Here is a 24008-nt window from a genome sequence, read left to right on the forward strand (position 1 = left end):
CCGTAAACTAACCTGACCCTTACCCCTGCCCACTGGAATGGAGCCATCATCTCAGTGACCTCCATGGGTCTCAGAACAGTTCTCTTCCATCCTCATTAAACAAACTTTATGACAGTGGCTCCACACACTAAAGTATCATTTATGTAAGCTACTCGTGTTTTTGTGTAGTTAGGTGTATTGCTGCCCTTCCAGCTTTCATTGAGGGGTTTGGGGTATTTTTTTCTCCTTTATATATTCCATTGTTATTACTGTGCTTTCTTTTTCACCCATACTCACTCCAGTGTGAACTGGATTCCTAATCAACAAGTCCTCATCAATTTACTTTTTTTTTTTTTTTTTTTAAAAGGCCAGGCAACCAAAATTGCTTTCGAATCAAAAGCTTATGAGAAGTTTTCCAGTTGATTCACACTTAGTCTTTTCTCCTCTTTTATTTTTGAAAACACTCCGCTCTGGCCAAATATGTGTTTACCCTGGGTTTGTGACTTTTAAACTTCATCCAAATGTCTGTAAAGAAAAATGTCAATGCAAAGCCCTGCTCTTTTCCATCTGAAATGCTGAATGGGTACAGATAAAGACATTTCTTTGCTGTTATTAACATGATCTTCATATTTTTTCCGGTTTCATTTACGTTAAACAGCTTTTCTTTCTTATTCATTTTTTTAATGACAAAGGGTCTCTTCTCCTCTCTCAAGCCCATTGTATAACTTCTGGTTGCTATGAGGGAAAGCAGATTTGTTCAGTGTACAGAATGCTGGCCCAAGAATCCTTACACTTGTCTTTTGACCTTGCTCCAATCTTACTGTGTAATATTGACCTTTTGATTCAGTATATCTGGTGTTTTGTTGGAGTATGGAATATATTGTGAAATAGTTGGCATCTGTCACCCAGTAGCACTGTAAGGCTTCTTTGGTGGTTACCAAGTGCTTTCAAACTACTGAGTTATAAGTTGTTAGAAGGTATAATGTGTCATTGAAACAAGCTGTTACTACTAATGGCAAATTGTGTCTGTGCATCAAGAGAGGAGAACTGGCCCTCATGTTTTAACCTTGGCAGTTCTTTCAGTAAGACTCCAGACTAGATTTATAAAGGTATTTAAGCATTATTCTAGTTAATGTTTCAAGACCTAAAAGATTTATATTTTGGAGACTGAATTTATTCTTTTCAGAAAAGACCTAGAACTCTTAGTCTCCCAACATCTGCTGATTTAAAATATGCAAAGAAATGCTGAAATACCTTTGAGCCATCTGGGCCTGTATTACTTGCTAAGCATTTTATTCTCTTCAAAAACAGTGTGTGTCTAAATTCAGCTGCCTTGTTAAACTTGATATCTTTCTCTGTGACTAATTTTTGGCATGTTTCCTTCTTCGTTATTTGCGGCTGCTGCCTGTATAGGACCTGCTAACTAACCCCTCCTCCTGTAAGCAGGTGAGTACCATTGTCTACCTCCTGGTCCTCTTGCAGTGTGTGGGAAGGTGAAGTCCGGCACCATGCTATTATGGGGTCATGACTCACCTCATGCTACTCTTTCATATGCCTTTGCACCTCTGCTTTTTGGATAGGGAAGGTGGTACAAAAAATTCTTTTTGTTGTATTAGCTCTGTGATAAGAAGTAGTTCCTGTTGTTTCACTTAGCTATAACCTCTCTGTGGTTTCTGCTGGTGTCTGTAATCCCCTTTTTGATGAACCTGAGGAAAAAGACCAAGGACAAAGCAGAATGTGAACTTGAACTCTTCCTTAACTAAAGGAATAGTCTCTCCAGTGGAGGAAAAAAAGGGGCTCTCAGGGAGCCTTCACTCCCACTGGTCCCGTCTGTGATCCATCTGCTTTGGACAGTACTGAAGTCTCCAGATGTATTCACTAGCCACAGACTTTCTGATAAAGAAAAAGTTTCTTTCTGTAGAACTAGAAGGTACTTTGGTTGGGCAAAAACATTTGTGACAGCTAAGGAGCAGAAGGCTTAGACTGGAGGAAAGCCTGTTTCATTTCAGACATCTGAAGCCCTCAGAAAGTTCAGTGAAAGACTAAAAAGGTGTTTAGATGAAGTAGAGATATCAGACTGTCCACGTGTCTTCAATATGGTTACCGCTCAATTTATACATCACCTTAAAATTCTTGGCCACACTTTTGGGAAGAGCAATGGTCTCAGAAAGAGGGTTGTTCAGGTGTCATCACAAGTGCCTCTTTGGAAAGTTTAGTTAGGACCTCTGCTGCTGGGTGAGGCTGATACATGGCTCTGGGTCATTTACCGACTTTCATCATGGCAGCACATACCATGAAACAATTAAATATGGAAGAAATATTTCCCTGAAGTACTGATAATTCCTAGAACCGGGGGTATTTGAAAGAGGACAGCAATATGATGAACACATTCCATATGGCTAGTCATTCCAGCACTGAAATTTTAGTTGATTTTTGAAATTGAAATTAAAATCTCAGACCTGAAATACTCTTTGAAGTACATAACATAAAGTTATCTCAGATGGAAAGTTGGTAAAAAATGATGGGAATAAACCTTAGGGATCTTGTCTGTCAGGTTGACAGCAGCTCCAGCTATTCTTGCTTTGTGTGCTTGGCCTGTCTCACAAAAGCAAGTCACTACTGCCCCCTTGCTCCTCTTCTGCTGTGTCTAAGAAAATGCAGATAGTCCATATGCAATCTGTTTTCTTTCAGTTAAGCTTGCAATCTGGCTTGAGTAAAACCTGAGGCTTCATCTGCTTTTGCTTACACACAACTCCAAGTATCTATAAATAACTCTTGCCTCAATACGAGTTGAAGAAAATATATTTTTAGATGAGAGTAGCCCACTCCTTATGACCAAGGAACGGGCCACGTCTGAACAGTTTGAGTTATTCATCTGTGCTGAACCTTGTGGGTTGGGAAACTGGAAATGGCACGGAGACTGTTATACCAATTCCTGCTGCATGGCTTTAGGGGAATCCATGTAAAACCCCACCCTACATATGCATCCAAACCCTGAAACAATTTGGTTTTTCCCTTGGGATAGGTGCTGGTTAACACTAACTATGTCTGCAGACATTAGCTAATGAGGGACAGTGAAGCTTTTAAACCAACAGCACAGACCAACAAGTACCTTTCTTACCTTCAACAGCTACCTCCCAGTTCCCCTGTCTTCCCACAAACTGAGGAAACTCAGGAAAACTTTGACATCTCTAATGCCAGATTATACCAGGGGTGCCCTGATTTTTGGTATTGTTAGTTACGTTCTCAGAAATAAGAAACTTACACGATGCCCAATTTTTTCCTTTTTTTGGAAAAACACTCTTTGATGTATCGAGTAACATTGCAATTTTTTTCTGCCAAGCTAGACACTTTGGGCACATCCAGCAGAACTATTGTGTGCGTGTGGGCAGCTGGTGTATTGTACCTGCTTATAAATGCCCCATTGTATTGGTGGTGGATCACTGCAGCAAATTTGGACATGGTTGTATAAATCCTTTGTATATGCAGGAGCAACACAGGGTCATTGTAGCTGATTGTACCAAGAACTCAAATGACAACTAGCAATATGAATCTATGGGTTACATTTAACTCTCAAATACTTGGATGTCAAAATTTCTTGCACTGGGTTAGTCATGCTGATATAAGTAAACCTTGAGCTGCAGAACCCTGAGTCCTAGGAGTGAATCCTGGGAAGCATCACTGTATGCTTGCCATGATTGTATAGCTTTCCCTGGGTATCTGCTGTTGACCACACTCAGGGGCAGGATACTGGGGGAGATGGACCTTTTGATCTGACTCAGCATGCTTGCTGTTATGTCCCAAGAAAGAAGTCATGTTGCTAATTTGATGGGTGCATTCAAAGCTAGATTATAATGATAGATCTCAAAATCACAAGGCATGGTATATGGTTATCATAGAAACACATTTTTGAAGAGGTTCCTGCAGCAGTTAGCTGGGAAAATAAAACCTGGCCTGTTTCCAATTCCCTTTTCTCTGTTGGTAACTAGACCACTATTATCCAGGATTAACACCTTTTATCATTACTTCTACTTCCCTTTAAGGAATGGTGCTAAAAGATATTCAGTAACTACAGAAAGCCACTCTCTGGAAGTGAAAAAATCTGATGCCTCTGGTGTGTAGGCAGGACAAGAAGACAGTGACTTTTGGATGGTCAGACTGGGTTTGCAAATAGTTTCTCTCCATAGTTGTGCTATGACAAACATTTGGGGCAGGGATTTTCCAGGTGATGAGTTTGCCAATGGGATATACAGAGAACTTTGAAAAAGGGTGTTTTCTGTATGATTAAATGTATTAATTAATTTTAAAAAGAGAGACTAGTTCAGATGTAGATGTTGACCATTTCGTAAGATAAATGCTATCTTGCCTATTGTTTGCATTTCTTGTATAATATGGATTGAACTAGTGCCATGGCAGCCTTAAGAGATGACGGAAGGATTTGTGCTGTGTGTGCTACAGCCTCTCAAGAATGCTATGTAACCCCTGCAGAGGGCATCTACTGAAGGATATACTGTGGCACCAGTGGGCTTTACCATAATGTGCCCAATTTTCATGCCAGTTTTGTACATTAACATAATGAATGACATAACTGTTGGTAGAGTGAGTTCTGTGTCTAGTAATGAATTCTGTTTGTCTAGTAACCCAGGATCTACCTACATGTTTTCTGCCCTTCTAGCCTCCTTTTCTCACCATGTGGGTGGATTTTCCCAGGTTGGGATAGGTTTTGTTCATTACACTCAGCTAAGTCTATCAGTCTTGGGTGAGAAGCATAATACTGATTGTTTTCCCTCCCTTTTGAATTATATGCAGAAAGAGATGGGTTCAACAGAAGACCTTTACCTCTCCACACGGAAGGTGAAAGAGCTCTCTGTGATTGATGGCCGGAGGGCCCAGAATTGTGTCATTCTCCTTTCCAAGTAAGTGTGCTAAGCCTTAGCTCACTGGGTATGCCATGGTCATTGTAGAGGCAAAAGGGGATGGAATTAAACAAATGGACATGTTTCTTTTCCCGACTAGACCTGCAGTCTAATACCTCAGAGCTTCAGTGAAACCTCTCCTGCAGTGTCATAAGAGCACGTCTCTCTGAAGAGTTAGCTCACTTAATAAACACATGCAGACATGCATTTTGTGCATTAAACAGACACAAGAATTACTCTGAAGACTCATCACCAGAAAACTATCAGTACTTATAGGTAGATGAAGGCAGCTCTTTGGCAGTGCTTGCACTTCGCTCTAAGTGATGTGTCCCCCATGCTCTCTGTATGTCACTTTTCTCTCCTCTGTATGTTTATTTCTAAATGTTGCTTTGAATATCTCCTTGGAATACAGCAGAGTTAAGAATAATGTTCATCTGTGTCATTTTTCACTGTTGGTGAGAAGAGTGGTAAATATAAGAAGACATATTAAAGAATTAGGTCTTGTATTGGTAAATCAGGTTTTGGAAGCCAGAAGTTGCCTTTGTGTGCTCCTGCAAAGGCTGATGCCTTCAAATGCTGTGACATCAGGGCCCTCTATACGCTCTTCATGTCTTTCTACCAACATGAGTACTAGGCTGGATGTCTGTCACTGAATATCAAGTTTATGCAGACACTGATCCACCTGAGAAAGGTGCCTTTCATACCAGAGGAGTGACAGCAGGGCTGGGTACAGAACCTGGGAAACCTGTGGCAGCACTGAGCAATAAACTGTTTAATTGATCAGTAGAAAATGCAGGTTCATATGGATGTGTTTGTCTGTCTGTTGTAGCAGGCAAAACAGTTAAAAGCAAAGTTGCAGCCAGATCACCGGGACCGGAGTGAGTTCTTTCCATCGCTTAGTGAAGCCCATGGAGGCTCTTATTATCTCTCATTATGCTACTTCTGTGGCATTAGCCTGCATGTCATCAGGACCCCCACCATCCAAACCAGCAATGAGGGCAGGCTTACATTTCTCTCTTTGCAGCAGTTGCCAATGCATGTCTTTGCTGGTGTTGGCAGCTGACTGCAGGCTGGGGCAGAGGGATGGGGAGGCGTAGGGGCAACAGGATTTTCATGCTGTTTGACAGACCTGCAAAGTTGTGTGTGGGGGTTGAGATTAACTCATGTAAGTAGGTGGGACATCTCCTAGAAGTAGTAATATATTGCATGCAGGTGGCTGGGCTGAAGAGGATCCAGGAAGGTGATCCATGACTTGGTATGACACTAGATATTTATTTGTCACAATCTGCTATCTCCAATAAAAAAGCAGTGTGGATGGCAACAGTACGTTTTTCACCATTCACCTCTTCTGTTGTGCAAGTCTGGCTCACTCTTACCTGAGAGGAATCCTCTCTGAATGGTGAGAGAGAAAGGATGGTCTCTGTGGTTTGTCTTCCCTTCTGCTGCCTCCAGCAAAGTGCTATTGAAGCACGAACCTTGCACTTCAGGGTACATAGTGTGTGTTCACTCCAGGTGTGCCATGTCCACTTCAAGCTGCTAGTTCTCTCTGACTAGAGGTGAAAAGCTGTGTTTTGTGACTGTCAACTTCTCCACTAGGAAATATCCTGTTCTTATTATTAGCAGGCCTAACTTGGATGATAGAGATTTGGAGACTGAGCTTGCTGTCCCTAAGGAGCCTGCCAGCTTGCATTGTGCCCTGTTAACTCTGCTGTGCTGTGGGAAACACCAGTCACCAAGGCTACCACTGGCTTAGGTCATTTAACGTTTGTAACAGATAGTGTTATACCTAGGATATCAGAATATCTTACAGCCTGGCCCATGCTTGCTATTTGTCTCCAAACTTCCCTTTTAAATGCAACTAGAAAAGCAAAAAATCTTTGGGAACTAAAATGGCACCTCTACGTTCATGCCTTTTTCTGCTCTTCGTGCTTATATGGTTCTGTTATTAAAGAGAGCAATCAGTAGGACTGGCTGCAGACAAGAATTGAAAGGGGTTTGTGACCCCTTTGCAGTTTTTTTCATTACCTCACTTATTCCTCCTTTAGGGTAAACCCTGAAGGAGAGGCACTCCCAGCCAGATCATCGTGGCTTCTGCCATGCCCTTGCGGCTCCTACAGCGCACCTTACGCATATGTGGGTGTGCACACATGTGCAGTGAGAGGGGATTGAAAACTGGTGACAAAGAGAGTTTATGCAACCCTGAGCTGCAGCTCCAGCTTTCAGGTTGCCACAGTATCTGCCAACAGCTGTTTCCAATTGACTCTTACTGTGCATATATCCCTGTAGTTTATTCCCCTTTTGTTTACACTAAACTGTCGTGTCCTTTAAAGTAAAATAGCTGCATGGGTTGGGTTTTCTTTCCTTCCACTACTCAAATGTTTTTGTTTTACTAACACTGTGTTAGAAGGGGTCAGGCAGAGCTCGTATTTCATATGGTCCAACAAGCCAAAACCCAGCTAGAGTGAGAAATAGGTGTCTCTTGCTTTCTTTTGCAGAGAGACTGGAGCATGGTAGACTGGAAAGAGATGAAAATTGAATTACTAGTTGATTTTGCTGACAGTTAACAGATTTGTAAGCCTTCCTCCCCATTCTCATCTCGATTTTCATAAAAAGAGCTCTGTTTCAACTACTTGATAGCAACATCTTTCAGTTTTCCTGCAGTGGAAGGATGTAATTGTCCTTGTTTAATGGACCCTGATGGATCCAAAACGAAGCTCTGTCCCATAGGCCAACTGTAAAGATTTGAACAGGCGCAAGATGAGTTATTTTGCAGTATTTCCAGTAGGCCATAATTCAACCAGAACATGGAACCATCTGCCTGTGGTGAGTCCAGGTGCCCACAGGCTTCAAATCTGACTTTCTTAATGGTGTTTCCAACTTAGTTATTTCTGTCACACTGGAAATCTGCTATCCCTCGTGAATTTCCTGATGTCTTCAGTTTCCACCAGGCTGGAGATTTAGTGTCAGACTTGTGTGGTCTGGAAGAGTCATCCCAGATCACTGTGTTTCCCTGCTTTCACCTAGCAGCTGGAATTTTTCTGACCTCACTCACCAGTATGGCTTCTCCCTGCCTCCATTACTTAAGTAACGGGTAGTATTTTTGTTGTGCCATATCTTTAAATATTCTTGCAGAACACTAAATGGTCCTTGCCAAACATGCCTAAGATATGCATTGCTTACTGTCTTGCTCTGTGAAATGTTCTGGAGAGGTCCAGTTCCATAAGACACATTACTCAGAAGAAGGCTGAATGTATAATTTTGGAACTTTTTACATGAATTCCAGAAAAATCATTATGTCAGTGTTCTTCTGAGATGTGTTTGTTATTCCTGTGGCCCAGCCAGTCAGCAGTAACCCTCTCAAGAGGCTGGAAACAGTAGGAATGCTAGCAAAATGCCATAAAACCAATAGTAGCAAAAGGCAGAATATGACTACACAAAAATAGTTTTAAATGGGAATATGACAGTAGATCGATATTAGCAGGCAGGTTTACCAAATTTTTGTGGCTTTCATGATTGTCGGTTCAATCATATATCAATAAGGGAGAAGAAAAGGGACTTGTGTAGCATTTCCAACCAGAACGCTAAAAAGACTGAGTGTTTTTCTCACATAACTGCCCTCTCAATGCTTCTAAACCCTTTCAGCTCAGACATTAAGAAGACAAGCTATTCAGCCGATGTCAGTCTCAGTGTACTGCCTCTACTCTGCCCACAGTCCCCATGTGCATTTCTGCCATGTGACAATACAGTTCGTGCTTATTTCAAGGTAGATTCCAAGCAGCATGATATTCTGGGGTACAGATCATATTTTGATACAGAAACAGTTCATTCAAATTAGGAGTTCGGTTTTGCAGTGTGCTATCTTGAAAAACAGTAGGCAATAAACACTGCCTCCTCGGTTCCTGGAGAGATGCTCTATTTTTAAGTTAAGGTCCACAATCAATGGTTTTACCTGCTATTCCAAGTATGAAAAACCCCAAGGTTAAACTGAACATGTCAGTCGGTGCCATCTGCCTTAGATCACAGCTAGGCAGGGCTGTGATAAAAGATGAACTACTGCCTCATCAATACATCACTGTAATTTGAGGATTCTCAAGTTTGGTCCTGCTTTGCTCTTCTTGGCTTAGAAAGATGGCCATCCCCATATCCTTCTTGGCAGGAAACAGAGAATTTGGATGCAAAGTGGCTTGGTTACTCATGAGCTTTTGCTGAAGGAGGAAAAGAAAAGAGAAGCCTGTTTCTGTATGCACTTAGTAGAATACTTTCACAGTGAAGTGCTGAAAAGGCACTGGTAGATTTGTACTAACGTGTTGATACAATGGTATAAGATGTACCTGGTAAAATGTCCCAGCTGTTGTCCCCAGAAGAAGGTACTGTCTTCTTCACAGCTGGCAGCTGAGATTAAGAGGATATGGAAAGAGTGGCAGCATCTTCCTGTCTTCGGAGTGCACATGCAGTTAGACAAGACTGACTCCAGAATGCTTCTTCTGAGAGCGGGGAAATATTTCTTTTTCCTGCCTTTATAGGGTAGTGACAATGAGCATTCCCAAAACACAGATATTTAACAGCCTGCAGCTTGACAGTTGTACAGAGCCTTAGGAGAGCTCAGGAATTCGAGAAGGCTTATGTCCCAGTCACAAAGCTTGGGAGTGGATTGATTAGATGCCTGTCTGAAATGAGTTGTGGAGATGGAGAATTCTGCAGTCAGTAAAAGCTAAGATTTGGGTGAGCTATACAAAGCAGCCTTAGGATGCAGCTAAGTATCAGCCAATACCTCTCACTGCCACAGCTACTACTGCTGGCATTGTTTGGAAGCACTGTGGTTCAGTTAACTTTGAAGTAGAAAATGGCCTTGATGCATGATAATCAGTCCCTTTCTCCAAGGCAAAAGGGTGAGTAGGACTGTGATCCCTGTGGTACAGGAACTTAATGTAGCTGTAACAAAACTCCAAGCTCTCCGGTAGTAAGGCAATCACGCTTCTTTCTCAAAAGCTAAGCAAGATCCAAGGAACAAGCATGTGAAGTAACTCACTTTTTCCTGTAATGGGAGTGAGGGTTAATGAGCAACAAGTATTCTGCTTTAATCCACGGGAGGGAGGAATGAAGGGGGGAGGTTACTGCGAGTTAAATCAATGGGTATATTTAAGGAGGAAAAATGAGCGAGCGCTGGATGTCTGTAAGGGAAGTTGATGTAAAACTGCAACATGTCTCCCAGGCATGTTCAGAGTCAGGCTGCTGGCTTTCTCCAAGAGGGCGAAACAATAAACCACTTGATGTCTGCAAGTGAAGCTGGTGTTAAATCAGCCGAGGTGTCCTGCAGAGATTAGTGATGAATTACTCTGCAGAGTCAATAGAGATTATTTATGAAGCCGAAGGGGATAGAGGGAGGCAGGCTAAGTACCATATCACAAGTTATTTGGTACTTGTTGAGCTTTAACATTGCTTGAAGATGACTCAAGCATTTGGACTTCCATATGCTGCCACCAGATGTATGGGTGAGGGAAGGAGGAGGGAGTATTCTCAGTAAAGATCCTTTCCCTTCCTCCTCTGACCAGTGTCAGGCTGCTGTTGAACAAAACCAGTCAATATCTGTGTTATGAATGAATGTGCTGCAGCTGAGAAATGGCCACCATGTTTTCCTCTGGTCACATTTACTTCCTGAGTTCTGATGCCAGGATCCATGATTTGGTGAAGCGTGAGGCAGAGGGAATACAGCTTGAACTGTATGCTGTTCCGAATTGATTTGTCTCCAGCAGCTGGAGGAAGAGTGCCTGGATCTGTAAATTTTGTAAGAAAGTCAAGACTTTCCAATAGATACTGAAATGTCATTTCTGTAGTGTAAATTTTCGAGCCATAATTCCACTTTATTTTGCTGTCTGTCTCATATGAGTTTTAGGCTCTGAGGGATGCCTCTATTCAGTCCTAAATGGAAAGATTTTATGCATCTGCTTTAGGTTCCTCTTTAATCAGTTCACCTGTTTCTGTTTAAAAGCAGCACAGCTGTTTCACATTACTGCTGGCCATCTTTAAGATCTACTGCATGGCTGAGCATGAGTTTTGAAAATAGAAGAAGAAACACATGATTAACAATACTTTGGCTATTTATTCTGCCAGTTTTTAACTGGGAAGATCCCTGTTTTGTGCTGTTGGTGCTTACAGCTCTTGAAATGCATCCTGCCCCAGAAGAGAAACAAGCCCACTTTGGAAGAGTAAGATTCTTTTGCCATAAATCCTTCTGTACTTGTAATTGGATTGGTAATAATCTAGGATGCACACCTGCAGGCACCACGACCCTGTTAGTAAGTGACTAAGTCAAACTGCTCCTCAGCAGGGGGCTGGCAAGCTTTCTGCTTCTCTCTACTGTGGGCTAAACCATCCAAGCCAGATGGTTTTATGCTGATGGCAGGGCACAGAATCATCCAAGAAATCAAAGTGTTTGTATAACTGTCTGTCTCTGGGGCTCTCAATTATTTTTGAACAGAACACGTTTTCCAGTGTGTTTAATGCTGATGAATGGCAGCAAACAGAGAAGCTTGGAGTCTCGGTCTCCTGGACAGAACAGCAAGACCAGCAGTAACATGTAGTACACCTTCTGTTGTGTTGACATATGACAAACCTGTCTATTTGGTCCTGTTTACTGCACCCCCAAACACACACAGAGGTACTTGCACTGTGTAATGGTGTGGGAAGTGTAGTAATTGCTTGAGTTATTTGCATGGAAAAAATGTGAAACTCACCCTCATTCTTTTTATCTTCAGTGAAAGCAGCAACAAAAAAAGCCCACCCTGGTGTTCATGGGTTAGCTTCTTGCATGCCGTCTGACAGACTGAGCCTGTGTTACAGACACAGCTATCTGCAGACTCCAGGTTCTGACAAATATAAAGGTGCTCTCTAAAGGATAAATAAGCAACAAAATGTAGTATTTTAAAAACTGCAGGCCCCAAATTGTCTGGGCATGTGTATATGTGTCTGCTAGGAGCCAGGACCACATCCACCAATATGCTTCTCAGCCCTCATGTGGTCACAGGGTTTGATCAGTTAAGGGTCACAGAGCCACGGACTTTACAATTCATGATTATTAAAGCCAGAAGAAACCCTTTAGTTTTTCTGAATGGGACTGTAGAGCTTTATGCAGAACCCCATGTATTGAGGTTTCTTGTTTTGATCATGAGTCAAACTGATGATCTAAAGTAAAAAGTTTCCAGCCTTTTCATTGTAAAACTTTTAATCCTTATATCTCATCCAAGCGTGGCCCAATTATGTAGCTTTTTTGGAAATTCAGTAGCTTTATCTTACTTAACTGGTACCAGTTTTGCCTCCTTTTCAAAAGGAGACACAATGACCAGCTAGGAAGAATGAGAGCAATTAGTTTAGAGGTATAATATTTAAAAGCTTTTGGATGTCTGCTGATTCATATTTTAGTTTCCAGCTGTTGGTTATATTGGGCAATATTAAAATGTTTTAAGTGTCTTAGATTTAGTAGTATTTCCTGTCTGTAAAAATAAACCCCTTTCTTTTGCTTTTACCTAGTTCCAAAAATATGATTCTATCCAAATGGCAATAGCAATGTGAAATTTCAACATGGAATTTCTTAGCACTGAAGACAAAAACATTCTGCCTCATGCATCAGCCTGTATCTCATTTATATTTGCATTTTTTCTCTCTGCTGTTAATTAGTTATATTGATTGTAGAAGGTCCATGGAGACTACAGACTTCACTCCTCAAATATTTCTTTTCACACTTTCTTGTTTCAGTCCCAAAATTGAGGTTTTCTTGTGGATGGCCTTCACTTCATGCCTTCACTTTATGGTTCATTTGATCCTCCCCTACTCTTCTGAAATGACTGATGAGGTTGTCATGGATTGGAGGTGGTGGGGTAGAATTTGTTACTTGTGCATTTCTTTGTTGACATCTGCGCTTAGAACCACCAAATTAATTTAATATAATCTCTCAAACAACCTCTCAGTAATCACATATATTGATGCCTCCTGGTCTGCCCTGGATTTCAAGTGGAGACCTTGAAAGGGTGGGTTTTTTAATTGATTCTGTGTTTTGTTGTAACTGATGACCCCTACTCATTGCACACGATGGACAGGAGTTGGTGGGAAGGAGATTGTAATTTGAATACCTCAGATAATGTTAATAAGCTCTTGTTTTCAGAGCTTGTTTCAACATGGATACATAGATGCTGTCAATTCCTTCTTCAGCTGTGACTGCTGACAGAGTGAACATACCTAGCACAGCCAGTCTTCTTACATGAAACCCTGTCCTCAGATCTGTAAGGGGAAGATCAGTCCCATTACTTCTTACTCTGGGAGATGCTTTAATATTCACAAGGTGGGGTGTTACATGGGCTCACAGTCACAAGTCACATGGATTTGAGGGGTTTTACTGTAGCAAAAGAGTTTGATGAGGAAGGTATCTGATATGGGAGAAGCTGGAAACACTTTTGATCTATGAAGGCCCGATTGTTCCTGATCATCATCTAATTTTTGATGCGTGTTTGATTAACTGAAGAGGATAAAAATATATGATCTATGAAATATCTGCCTTTGGAACAGATTTGTTCATCTTACTGAATACTCTAGAATAGCAGCTTCATGGGAGAGCTCCCCGTGGTTCTTTTGTGGGTTTTAATGCAGCTTTTCAAGCTTCCTACTTTCTGAATTGTCAGAGTCGCTTAAGCTTTGCACTAATGGTACAACGTTGATACTGTTGAAAGGCTGAAGTTGTCTAATGAAGAAATCAGACAAGCAATCTTGAAGATGGATGAACAAGAAGACTTAGCGAAAGATATGCTTGAGCAGGTGAGAAAGATTACAATCAGATATATCTTATTCTTAAGTCCTTCACTGCCTGTTTTTTCACCTAAAGTAAGTGGATATATGTACTGACTCTGCTGGTATGTGTGCAGATCTAACTTGGCACTGTCATGTCAGTGGAGTTGTACATAGGAGCATGAGAAAAGTGGTTTTCCCTGGGATATCAGATATACCTCCCTTGTGCAACTCTATTTGTATCAGGTTGATTTCATAACAGTTTTCTCTTTGTGATGCAACATATGCGTGATTACAGTTGGTATGAGGTTTCCTTTCAGATCCTCTCTCCTCACCTGTGACTTTCCCATATTTTTTCCCATCTCTTCTTTATACTGCTGATTATCTTGTTGGTTCTTTTCTTTTCTCTTTTCTTTTTCTTAATCTCCCTTCTCTGTCTGCAGCTTTTCCATTGGGAAATGCCATGAACTAGAACACGCAGGTCAGCAGTTAGAGCTGGGACTAGAAGGGATCTCACATTCTAATGAGAATGGTTAGAAAGGGCGTCAGGGACTTCTGTCGCTTGAAGTTGGTTCACTGTGTAGCTTGTGAGAAAAACAAAAAACCCCACAACTAAACTGAAATTGCCCAATTTCCCCCATTAACAGAGGGTGAAAGATAATGCTTTGACCAAAGATGTATATGATAAATTTCCTTAGAAGTGTGCAAAATATTGTAATTCTGAACTGCCTGACAAATGCGATTCCTTCTTTGTGTGCAGTCACAGTATTTTATCATGTACAAAAAGCTTTTCCATTTTGGAAATTTATAGCCTACTTGTCATGTTATCTGAATGCTCACAGCTGCTCTAGAAGTCACTGCAAGCTTCTGATCCTCCACACCTTTGAATATCACATTTTTGGGGAGTGGGATAAAATATTAAAAAGTGATAGAAAGCAAAGTGCTTGATATGCCTTGTGAGCAGTTTTTGTGGGTGTGCGCTGAGGCTGTGTGCATGGCAATATTTATAACTATACTAAAGCACAACTACCCCCAGATATGTCAAAAATCTGTCAGAGTATGAGCTTTTAAGGTCAGCAAATGAATAGCAGCCAGTGTCAGACACATATCCAGTTGCTCGGTTATTGTTTATTGTTTCGGCAGAGTAGGGCAGACCCAAGAGAGAGATAGATGAGGCTTTGTGTGTACTCTAGGATAGGCACGATGGGTACTTCACACTGAGTGGGACACATCCTGCTCTTGTTTGCACCAATCTAAACTCCAAGTAATGCTGTGGGAATCAAAGTTCTCTCTGTACTTCCCCTTGGGTAAGTTGCAGTAGCACTTGGCCTTTAGGATTTAGAAATGGAAAATTCCCCATAGAATTAAAAATTAATCTAAATGGGGTCAGTGAAGGATAAAGACAGAACAGCAAGCAAAGGTTTAAAACAGGTCAGTTTTGTAGCCACAGCTGCACTTTTTTGAAGTTATGGTCACACAGCTGAGTCAATGTAATGCTTCCCCATGGTAGCAGGGAAATGAGGGCCCTCTCTCTCTCTCTCCATCAGGGTTTGTTTGTGCCTCTCTGTCCCTCTCTCCTTTTCCCTGGATCTCTCATCTCAGCATTTGGTTTGTGTCTGTCACTCTAGCTGCTGAAGTTTGTTCCTGAAAAGAGCGATACCGACCTGCTGGAGGAGCATAAACACGAAATTGAGCGGATGGCCCGGGCGGATCGTTTCCTCTTTGAAATGAGCAGGTCTGTTTGATACATTATAGGAAAGTGCATGGAGGGCTTCTTGGAAGGAGCTGTAATGGTTATTGAAAATGGATCATCTGGCACTGAGGGGGAATGTGCAAGAGATTGTGTGCCAACATTATAACCTGCATTTGCCAAAAGCCCACAAATTTTACAAAAATTTCCGTTCATTACACAAACTTTTTATTGATGATAAGCACACTCCATGCTGTCATTAAGGACCAGTCCCCTGATGACAAGCAGAAATCTAGCTCCTCTGCCTGAACATGTTCACAAAAAGTAGTTCAGATCTAACTGTCAGATGTAGTGTAGCCAGGAGTCAGGATTTCATATAGATCCCTTTTTCCATTCAGCTATCCCATCTTCTCATCCTCTGACCTTTCTTGTTCCAGCTTTGCTACACCCCTGATCAGGTTTAACATCTTGTTCTTCTAATTGAAATGCAGCTGACATCTCCCATAACTCTCATACTTTGAGAGTAATGGGAATTCTTCCAGCTCCTTTTCAGTTATGATCAAAACATGCCTTGAGGTCCTTCACTTTAATAACAAGGTTGATTATGTAGTGTTAGAAATTTGAACTGTGTCCGTAATCCCATGCCTTGTGGGTCTCAACATCCAACCATTAGGCAGCATACCAGCCCTGGGCTTCAAAATACAGTTCCAGTTCAGTGTTGGTTTTCCTCTACCCTTCATGCAGGATTGACCACTATCAGCAGCGGCTGCAAGCATTATTCTTTAAGAAGAAGTTTCCAGAGAGACTGGCAGAAGCAAAACCAAAAGTGGAAGGTATGCTTAAAGCTTTTGCTAAGACTTGGGTAGAGGGGCAGGGAAGATCAAGAGCGGTCTTCAAAGGAGGTGCTGTTACATGTGTGCTGCCGTTGTAGAGCCAGTGAGCCCAAGGTATGTCATGTGCTAAGAAACAAATTCTTTCTGACACTCTTTTTGCAACCATTGACTTAATAAAGTCAGTTTCATGATTGTTATACTGTAGATATGACCTGACAGATGTGACAGTGTGCTACCAGGCTGTGCTGAGCTGCCAAAAGCTTTCATATCCTTTCTGTGCAGGTCAGCCTTCCCTTCTCCCCCTCAAGTCCTTGCACCTTCCCTCTCCATGGGGCAGTTAGAATAGATGCCTCAGAATGGGGGTATTCTGGGAATGTGTAACTTACAAGGAGGGGGGGTACATGGCTTCTGTGCCACATGCATGGTTATAGCAGAGGAGAGGTGAGTGTATTCTACTCTGCATTTTCAGATGAGCTCAAGCCTTCCCCCTGCTCTCACTGGCTATGTTTTTAGAGTGGGATGTCTGAGATAACAGCCTTGCTCCTGGCTTCAGAGGACCATGCCACAGGCTAGATGTAGTGCATCTTCCTTCCAGTTGTCCTGGTTCTGGCAGGAGGGTGTGGGAAGGACAGTACACACACAGATGGTGTTACAGCATTTGCTAGGCAGTAGTCAGGTGGGCATTTCAGGGTACTTCAAATTATGGGCCCAAGCATGTTAAAAACAGCCACTGTGCAATAACTTGTTCATTTTTTTCTCTCTTTTCAAGCCATCCTTCTGGCATCTAAAGAACTCATCCGAAGCAAGCGTTTGAGGCAACTCCTGGAAGTGGTTCTGGCCTTTGGGAATTATATGAACAAGGGCCAAAGGGGAAGTGCTTATGGCTTCAAAGTCTCCAGCCTGAACAAAATTGCAGACACCAAATCCAGCATAGACAGGTAGGCTAGAAGGCCATAAATTAGTTACTGCGCCGCTGCATCTCTTATCATAGTAATGAAAGTGGGGTTTGTTTGTTTTTAGCTCTGTAGACCTTTTAAATAATGTCTTGATTTGACATTTACGTAGTGCTTTTCACTCTAAAAGATCCTGCAGCAGTTAAGACTGGCTATTGACACAGCACTCAGATTCTGCTGTTTCTTTGGATAATGCACATCTGTTGTTGGATTATGTTTCTGCAACACTATGCAAAGATGACAAAACATAGTATTTTACAAATAACTGAAATAAATTTGGGGGGGGGAAGGATTTCTCTGGAATGTGCCCTTTATACTGAAGATTTATGGCCATGGTTTTGCAAAAAAGAAAACACAAAAAACTCCGACCACAGTTTTATGTCTCCTGTGAAACATGGCATATGTTTCTGATGCAGGACTGTCATAACTGGCTCACTACCTACACCAGTAATGGAACCACAAGGCATAGCTTAGAGAGACTGAGCCTGGTTGTATCTAGAGCAGTTAAAGGGAAATAGTTGGGTTTGGGAAGGTGGACCTTACTATTAATGGACGTGGGTCGTGGGTCTTCATAGTGCTTCCCTATGTTTTGCCCCACATCCCCATACTGGTTCTCGAAATTAATCCAGCTGAGACTGGGGAGAGAACACCACTTTTGGGCTCCAGCAGCACTAAGGTTTTCCTTGGAGATCTCCTGTACTGGTTCTTATTAACTTGCACCTTCCTTACTTGTGAAACCTGCTGAGACCGTAGTTGTGGTGAAATGACTTCAGGCTGCGACAGAATAAATAGTGGCAGTAAGAAGCTATAGGAAATTCATCCCTACCTAATAGAGTTTGAACTAACAGAGTTCTGTTTTGACTACCACAATGTCCTTTCCGTATTCCAAGGCTAACACTTGTGTAGCTATGTTGAACATTTCTTTGCCTTAATGTAGCTTGGCTTGATTTTCCATATATTAAATGTCCTGTGCAGATTCTGTTCTCTCACCAGTTCCCAGCTCCCAGGCTCTAGTCTGTGTGAAGCAGTGGCCATCTGCTGTCTAGCCTGTCAGTTAACCACACAACACCCACATCAAGTAGCTGTTACGGCTGGCTGGTCTCTCTACATGCAAAATTCACTGATGCAAAATTCATCATTTACTTTACAAATTTTCTTAAATCTTCTCCTGCATCTCTTACATCTCATTTCTACCCACTCCTAATTGAATTGCCATTGCTTTCGTAGTAGTGAGCCTCACCACTACTCATAAGCATAGCTGTTTAGCTGTTCCATTACTGTAGGAGTTTTCTTTGCAGCTTCTTCAATCTTCAAGAACCTTTTCCTCTTTTTAATTAACTCTTAGGTTTTTTCCACATTATTTCCGAGAACAACTCACCTTTCCTTTGCGAGTTAATGTCACTTTAGTACTATTATTTTTTTATTCTCTGAAATACCTGGGGACAAACAGTACACTGTTACACAGTTTTCTTTTCTGTTATACCATCTACACAGATAGATGGAAGCATGCTGGGTGCTTCTAGAATAAATCAAGGCACAATATATTGCTTGAGGAAGGATGGTTCATAAAGGGCTAATTCATTTCAGTCTGTGATACTTTTCTTTCAACAACAGAGCTGCTAACTGCTGATATATTGTTTATTTTGTTCATTTAAGCATACTTCCTACCCAAGTATTTTTTACTCATTTGTCACAATCCTCTCACCATTCATTTCCTTCTATCCAGCATCTTCCTTGTCACCTTGCACCTTGTCATCTCTCTCTCTCTTTTTTTTTTTTCGCCCCCACAGGAACATTACACTGTTGCACTACTTAATTATGATCTTTGAAAAGAATTATCCAGATATCCTAGATATTCAGTCTGAGTTGCAGCATCTTCCAGAAGCAGCAAAAGTCAAGTAAGTCCAGTTCTATTGCTTGTTCTCAGAGCTGGAGTTCCCAGTGATTTTTTTTTATAATGATCATCAGTTTTTTCACCGCTATCTTCTAAACTCGTGGCCAGCCTTACAGCTGAAATGCCTTTGCGCACATCTTTGATGTTTCTTGGATGTACATCAACAGAGAACTTTGGTCCAAAAACATTTGTAGATAGCTAAATTGACAGCTTTGCTCAGATATGCCTGTATCTATTTTATTTCTGAATCAGACATTGTAACTAGACTGGCTGTTGTTTGTAATTTGCTCACCATATTCTAGAGTGGTTCATCTAATTCACATGCTATTTTTTCTGGATAATTGAAGGTTTGTTTTTAAGGCAGCGTCAGTTAGGCAAGAGGCTGTAGTAAGCCCTTTCAGGAAGATCATTCAAACTTTTGCATAAATCAGTCTTGCACAGAAATGTGGAAAGCATCATACTTTCTGCACAAATTCAATGATTTTTTTTTCCTCATTTCTGTAGGTGTTTGTGGAAAGTTAATACACAAGCCATCCGCCAAATACCATCATTTTTTTTTGCCTTCCAAAGCACTGGTCAAAAATACCTTTGCATATTACTTGCCCAGCCATGATTTTTTGTATAGGGAACTACTCCAGCTAATGAAAGTCACATGAAAAATAAATGTAGGTTCACACTTGCAGGCATTTATTAAGGCTTTAGTGGTGTTTTTGAGATGTAAACTACTACTAATTAAATACTTGGAGGAGATGCCTGCTGACTCACAGATAGGTACTAACTAGTTACCTGGAAATGAAAAGTAGTTTTTTTTCATACAAGTCCTAGAAAAAAGACTCTTGTTTGTATGCGGTGAGCAGAAATTCAGTACAAGACTTGTGTCTAGTGAAGTGTGTATTAAACTAACAGTAGAGTTATATCCTCAGTTACAATGTAAGTTTGTAAGGACTACCATACCATATGGTAGAAATGCAGATGGACAGAACAATGTTTGGACTGTGAAGAAGGCAAAAATCACATGTAAATGTACCGCTAATGGGATTTAGTAGTTCAGTGGCTCAAGAATCATATGCAAAGAAAATCCGAGACCCCAGTAATGTGTATGCTAAAGCTGGCGTCCTTGCTTCTGTGTCAACTGATTATTGCAAGCTGGCCATGTGGCATACTCTCCTTGCTGGAGGGTCAGGCTCAGCTCACAGGGCAGATGTTCTGGGGGCAACCCCCCTCTTCTTCCTAGGAAAATCCCGATCTTCAGTGTGACCACAGGCAAGCAGGGTCTGCTTTATCTGACATCTCATACAAAAAGCAGCACAGATCATTAACAGACCCCTTACCCCTAATTTCTAATCATCTGGCATGGCTGGTGCCAGAGGCCAGATACCAGACTTGATGGGCCAATGGCCTGTTTTGCTGCACAGTTCCTGTATTCCTGTGTAACACTGCTCTTTTTGTTTTATCTGCTCTGTGTCTGTCTCCTGTGCAGCCTCGTAGAGCTGGAGAAGGAAGTCAACAACATAAAGACCGGATTGAAAGCTGTTGAAGCTGTAAGTATCTGAAGGTTTCCAAAGCGCCATACTTAAAATACCTCGCTCAGAATCAGGGGCACTATATATTTTATGATAAGAGAAAGTGGGCTTTCTTTTTCTGTTCCTTTCCATTCCATTCCAGAATGCATTAACCAAGAAAAAACAAATAAAAACTTCTCATGTCGAGCTCCTGCTGATGATCTTAGCAGACTTAAGCCTAATGAATAGCTTGTTTGATCTCAGCCTGGAAAGTAAAAGGACAGTTTGACAAATGGCGTGGACTGCAAGAAGAAATAAAATTCTTGCTCTTTCTTACTGAGGGATGGCTGGCTGCTGAGCAAGTATTTCACATGGCTATTGGACTAGTAGTAAACAAGTAGTACACTGCTATATGCAACTCTAATCTATCCTAAGCACTCCTTGGGAAGGCAAAGATATACTAGTTGAAGATGAGGGAGCTGAGCTGACAAGCAAAGCAACAATGATATTTTTCCCTGCTATTAATGAAAGCCTTTTAAGCTGGGCTTAGGTTGCTTGTGTTCAGTTTGTACTTATGTAGTGCAGAGCCTTCCAGCTCAACAGAGAAAAGTACAAATGGTGCGTTGATGCAGTTCTGTGCACTGAATTGTAAGAGTTAAAGATGAAAGGTGGGCCTAAATGCTCACTGGAGTCGCAAGTTTGTGTGTCAGCTGTGGTTCCCCTACCTGGAAGCCTCCTTCAGTTAACGTGTTGGGTTTGTTCCTGGGGAAGGACTTCAGCCTTCCTGAGGTGGGAGAGCACAGAGAGGGACACTGTGTTCAGCGGCAGGCAGTAAGAACTCTCATATTTGCCTCTTGCTCATGCCATTGACAGATGTGTGTGGCTTTGAACAACCCCATGTGTTTCCCTCCTCTCTGTGAGACTGCAGCTGCAAGTACCTACCTCTCACAAGGGCTGATGTGAGAAATGGCAAGTTAGTGTTTGTACAGCAGTTGAAAAAGTAGAGATTAAAGGCTAAAATCACTCTGCTTTCTCTGTCCCTTAATGTCTCCCATCATCTGCACAGATAAACATATCCTGACTGTAAGAACATCATTATCTCTTTCTGCAAGTGTGGGAAGAGAATCCTATGTTCAGGTTGGTGCTGGTGTCTCTTGCCTGTTGGATACACTAAGGCAAGGGTAGTGCTGAGAGACAAAGCAGACCTCTCTGGAACTCAAGAAGGTCCCTACTGTGTTTAGCTGTTTTTTGCCCTTTTGGATGGTTTTATTAGTCACACTTTTCAGCATCCCTCTATCTTCAGGATGTTTCACCTGTCTTTTTCAACTCACAATAGTTTAATGCTACTGGAGACTTCCAGATGGGAAGCATTCTGCAGTGGGACTGCTGGTAAAGGGACCAGTTGTTAGAAATTGTATTGAGTGGATTCTGTGCAAGGATTATGTATCTACAAGGAACTAACACAGGACCCTCCAGTCCTTCTCATTCACTATGAGACAGATAGTGATGACTTCATTTTCCTTTCACCTGGCCTGAATTTTGTTTGGCTCTGGGGGTAGAAGGGATCTTTGTCCTGTCAGTGGGCCCCAGGCTGTCTGGCTGTCTCCAGCAGTCCATCACGTAATTAGACAGTGATCCTCCCACGAAAAAAAAAAACAAACCCAAAACCCAAACACTTTCCAAACCTTATTTCTGGATTGTCAGGGTAAGGGACAATGCAGCAATAAGAGATAGTGCTGCATACATGGAGTCCAGTGTTTGGGAATTAAAAGCACCTGTAAAGGGAAGGCTGACATGGAGTTCATGACATGAACAGAGGCCCAGTTTTGGCTGGGACATACAATTACCCCCATTGAAATGTGAGTACCTACTTCTGTTTTGCTTTCTGTGACTGGGTTATTTGTTCTTTGGCCTTTAGAGCCCATCTCTTTCCCATGCATGGGTTCCATGGGCAACCTCTCCTTCCCATTCAATCACCATCTTCCCTCCTCAGACTTTTCCCTGCCATGGTATTTTTCATCTGTGACTGCCAGCACCTCCCAGTCTGCTTGCTCAATTCATGGTTTTCTGGCGTGTAAAAAGCAGCACTATAGCAACAATAGAAGATCACTGTCAGGTGGAAGGGGGAGGAGGAGAAGGTGTGATTCTTGATTCCATTCCAGTGTGTTCTCACCACAGCCTTGGCTCCAGTGGCTGAGAAGTTTCTTCAAGGCCCCTTAAGAATAGAAAGCTAAAAATAGTTTCACAGTCAGATGTTCTTAAAGGTACTACTAACCCTTTGCTTTCCTGGACTTGCAGCTTATTTTTAAAAATAAGACGTACTAATTTTCAAGACATGCATGCAGCTGTTGCCTTTGTGTAGGATGCTCCCAGAAGGATAGCTAAATAGTTCTTGGTCTTCTCCAAAGCAGAAAGTTAATTCTGTCAGCACAGCCCTTCTCTCACCCAGCAGGGAGATCGTAACCACCGCTTCAGAAACAACTGCCATGGCTGAATCATTTCATTTTTCTAGAGGACCAGCAGCCCAGCCTGCCAGGGGCAGTGCTAGTTTCTGCTGCTGTGCTGTTATCATTTGTACAGGCCATTTCCAGAAGATACAGAAGAATTTCTTATTCTCTGGCATTGCTCTGGGGCTGATTACATAGTCATGCTGGTAACATGTGTGGCTTTTATTTTTTATATTTTTTCTTTTCTTTGAAGAATTATTCTGCGGGGAAGGACTGAATTTGAAATTGAAGGGCAGACCATCTCATCTTAATTTTACTTTGAAAAAATTGCTCTCCAATAGCAGTCCCAAATGCCATAGCTTTCAACAGTGAGTAAGATGACAGAATTGTTATACTCACCTGCTTGGGGAAGCAGGGAAGCAGGGGGTAGAGCAACTTTCAGCTAGAATTAACTTAAAAATTTGAATGGGAAAGAGTGGCTGAAAAAACAGTGCATAATTCTAGAAGCATGTGAAATGACTTCTCTTGTACTTGTACGGTCCTATTCATAGTGATTGTAACACAGAGACAGTTCATTGCACAGTGATGTAACTGAGCAGTGCTGCTGGGACCGTCCCTTGTGATGTGTTAGGAAAACCACTGGATATAAAGCAGGGGAAGTAGCACTTCTTTAATGTGGACTTGTCTCTGGCCATCTGCTTATTGCTTTTCCTGCCCCTTTTCTGCCTTGTGGTCTTTCCTTGTAGTGATTACGTTGTCTTTCCAACTCACGTCAGACCAGAAGATATATCGCATCTGATTTTATTTTGTTGATGGCCAAAGTAATTCTTTTGCATTCAGCAGTGCTGTTGAGCAAGTCCCAAGGAGTTTCTCAACATAGATGCGTATAAACCTCCCCAATTGGCTCTGTGAGCCAGTATTTTGATGACCAGTAACAGAGAGCATCAAACATGCATGTAACTGGAGCTGTAGCCAGCACAAAATATTTTTTTCCAAAGGGAACAGAGGGTCAGATTGCA

The 24008-nt window shown here is 41.8% G+C and overlaps 1 protein-coding gene across 4 annotated transcripts in view; it reads left to right on the forward strand.

Annotated features, from left to right (window-relative positions):
• DAAM2 (dishevelled associated activator of morphogenesis 2) overlaps window positions 1-24008 on the forward strand; it is a 206260-nt gene that overhangs the window by 164447 nt on the left and 17805 nt on the right. For 3 of the 4 annotated variants that reach the window (XM_027801195.2, XM_005436279.3, XM_027801193.2), the window contains 8 exons: window positions 1393-1425; window positions 4789-4895; window positions 13616-13700; window positions 15299-15405; window positions 16105-16193; window positions 16963-17131; window positions 18937-19044; window positions 20521-20581. In XM_027801195.2, the coding sequence (XP_027656996.1) occupies window positions 1393-1425; window positions 4789-4895; window positions 13616-13700; window positions 15299-15405; window positions 16105-16193; window positions 16963-17131; window positions 18937-19044; window positions 20521-20581 (759 nt within the window). The remainder of the gene's footprint in view (window positions 1-1392; window positions 1426-4788; window positions 4896-13615; window positions 13701-15298; window positions 15406-16104; window positions 16194-16962; window positions 17132-18936; window positions 19045-20520; window positions 20582-24008) is intronic. The other variant, XM_005436277.3, reaches the window with a different exon arrangement.

This window comes from Falco cherrug, chromosome 13 (genome assembly GCF_023634085.1).
Source record: "Falco cherrug isolate bFalChe1 chromosome 13, bFalChe1.pri, whole genome shotgun sequence".
Taxonomy (NCBI): Eukaryota; Metazoa; Chordata; class Aves; order Falconiformes; family Falconidae; genus Falco; species Falco cherrug.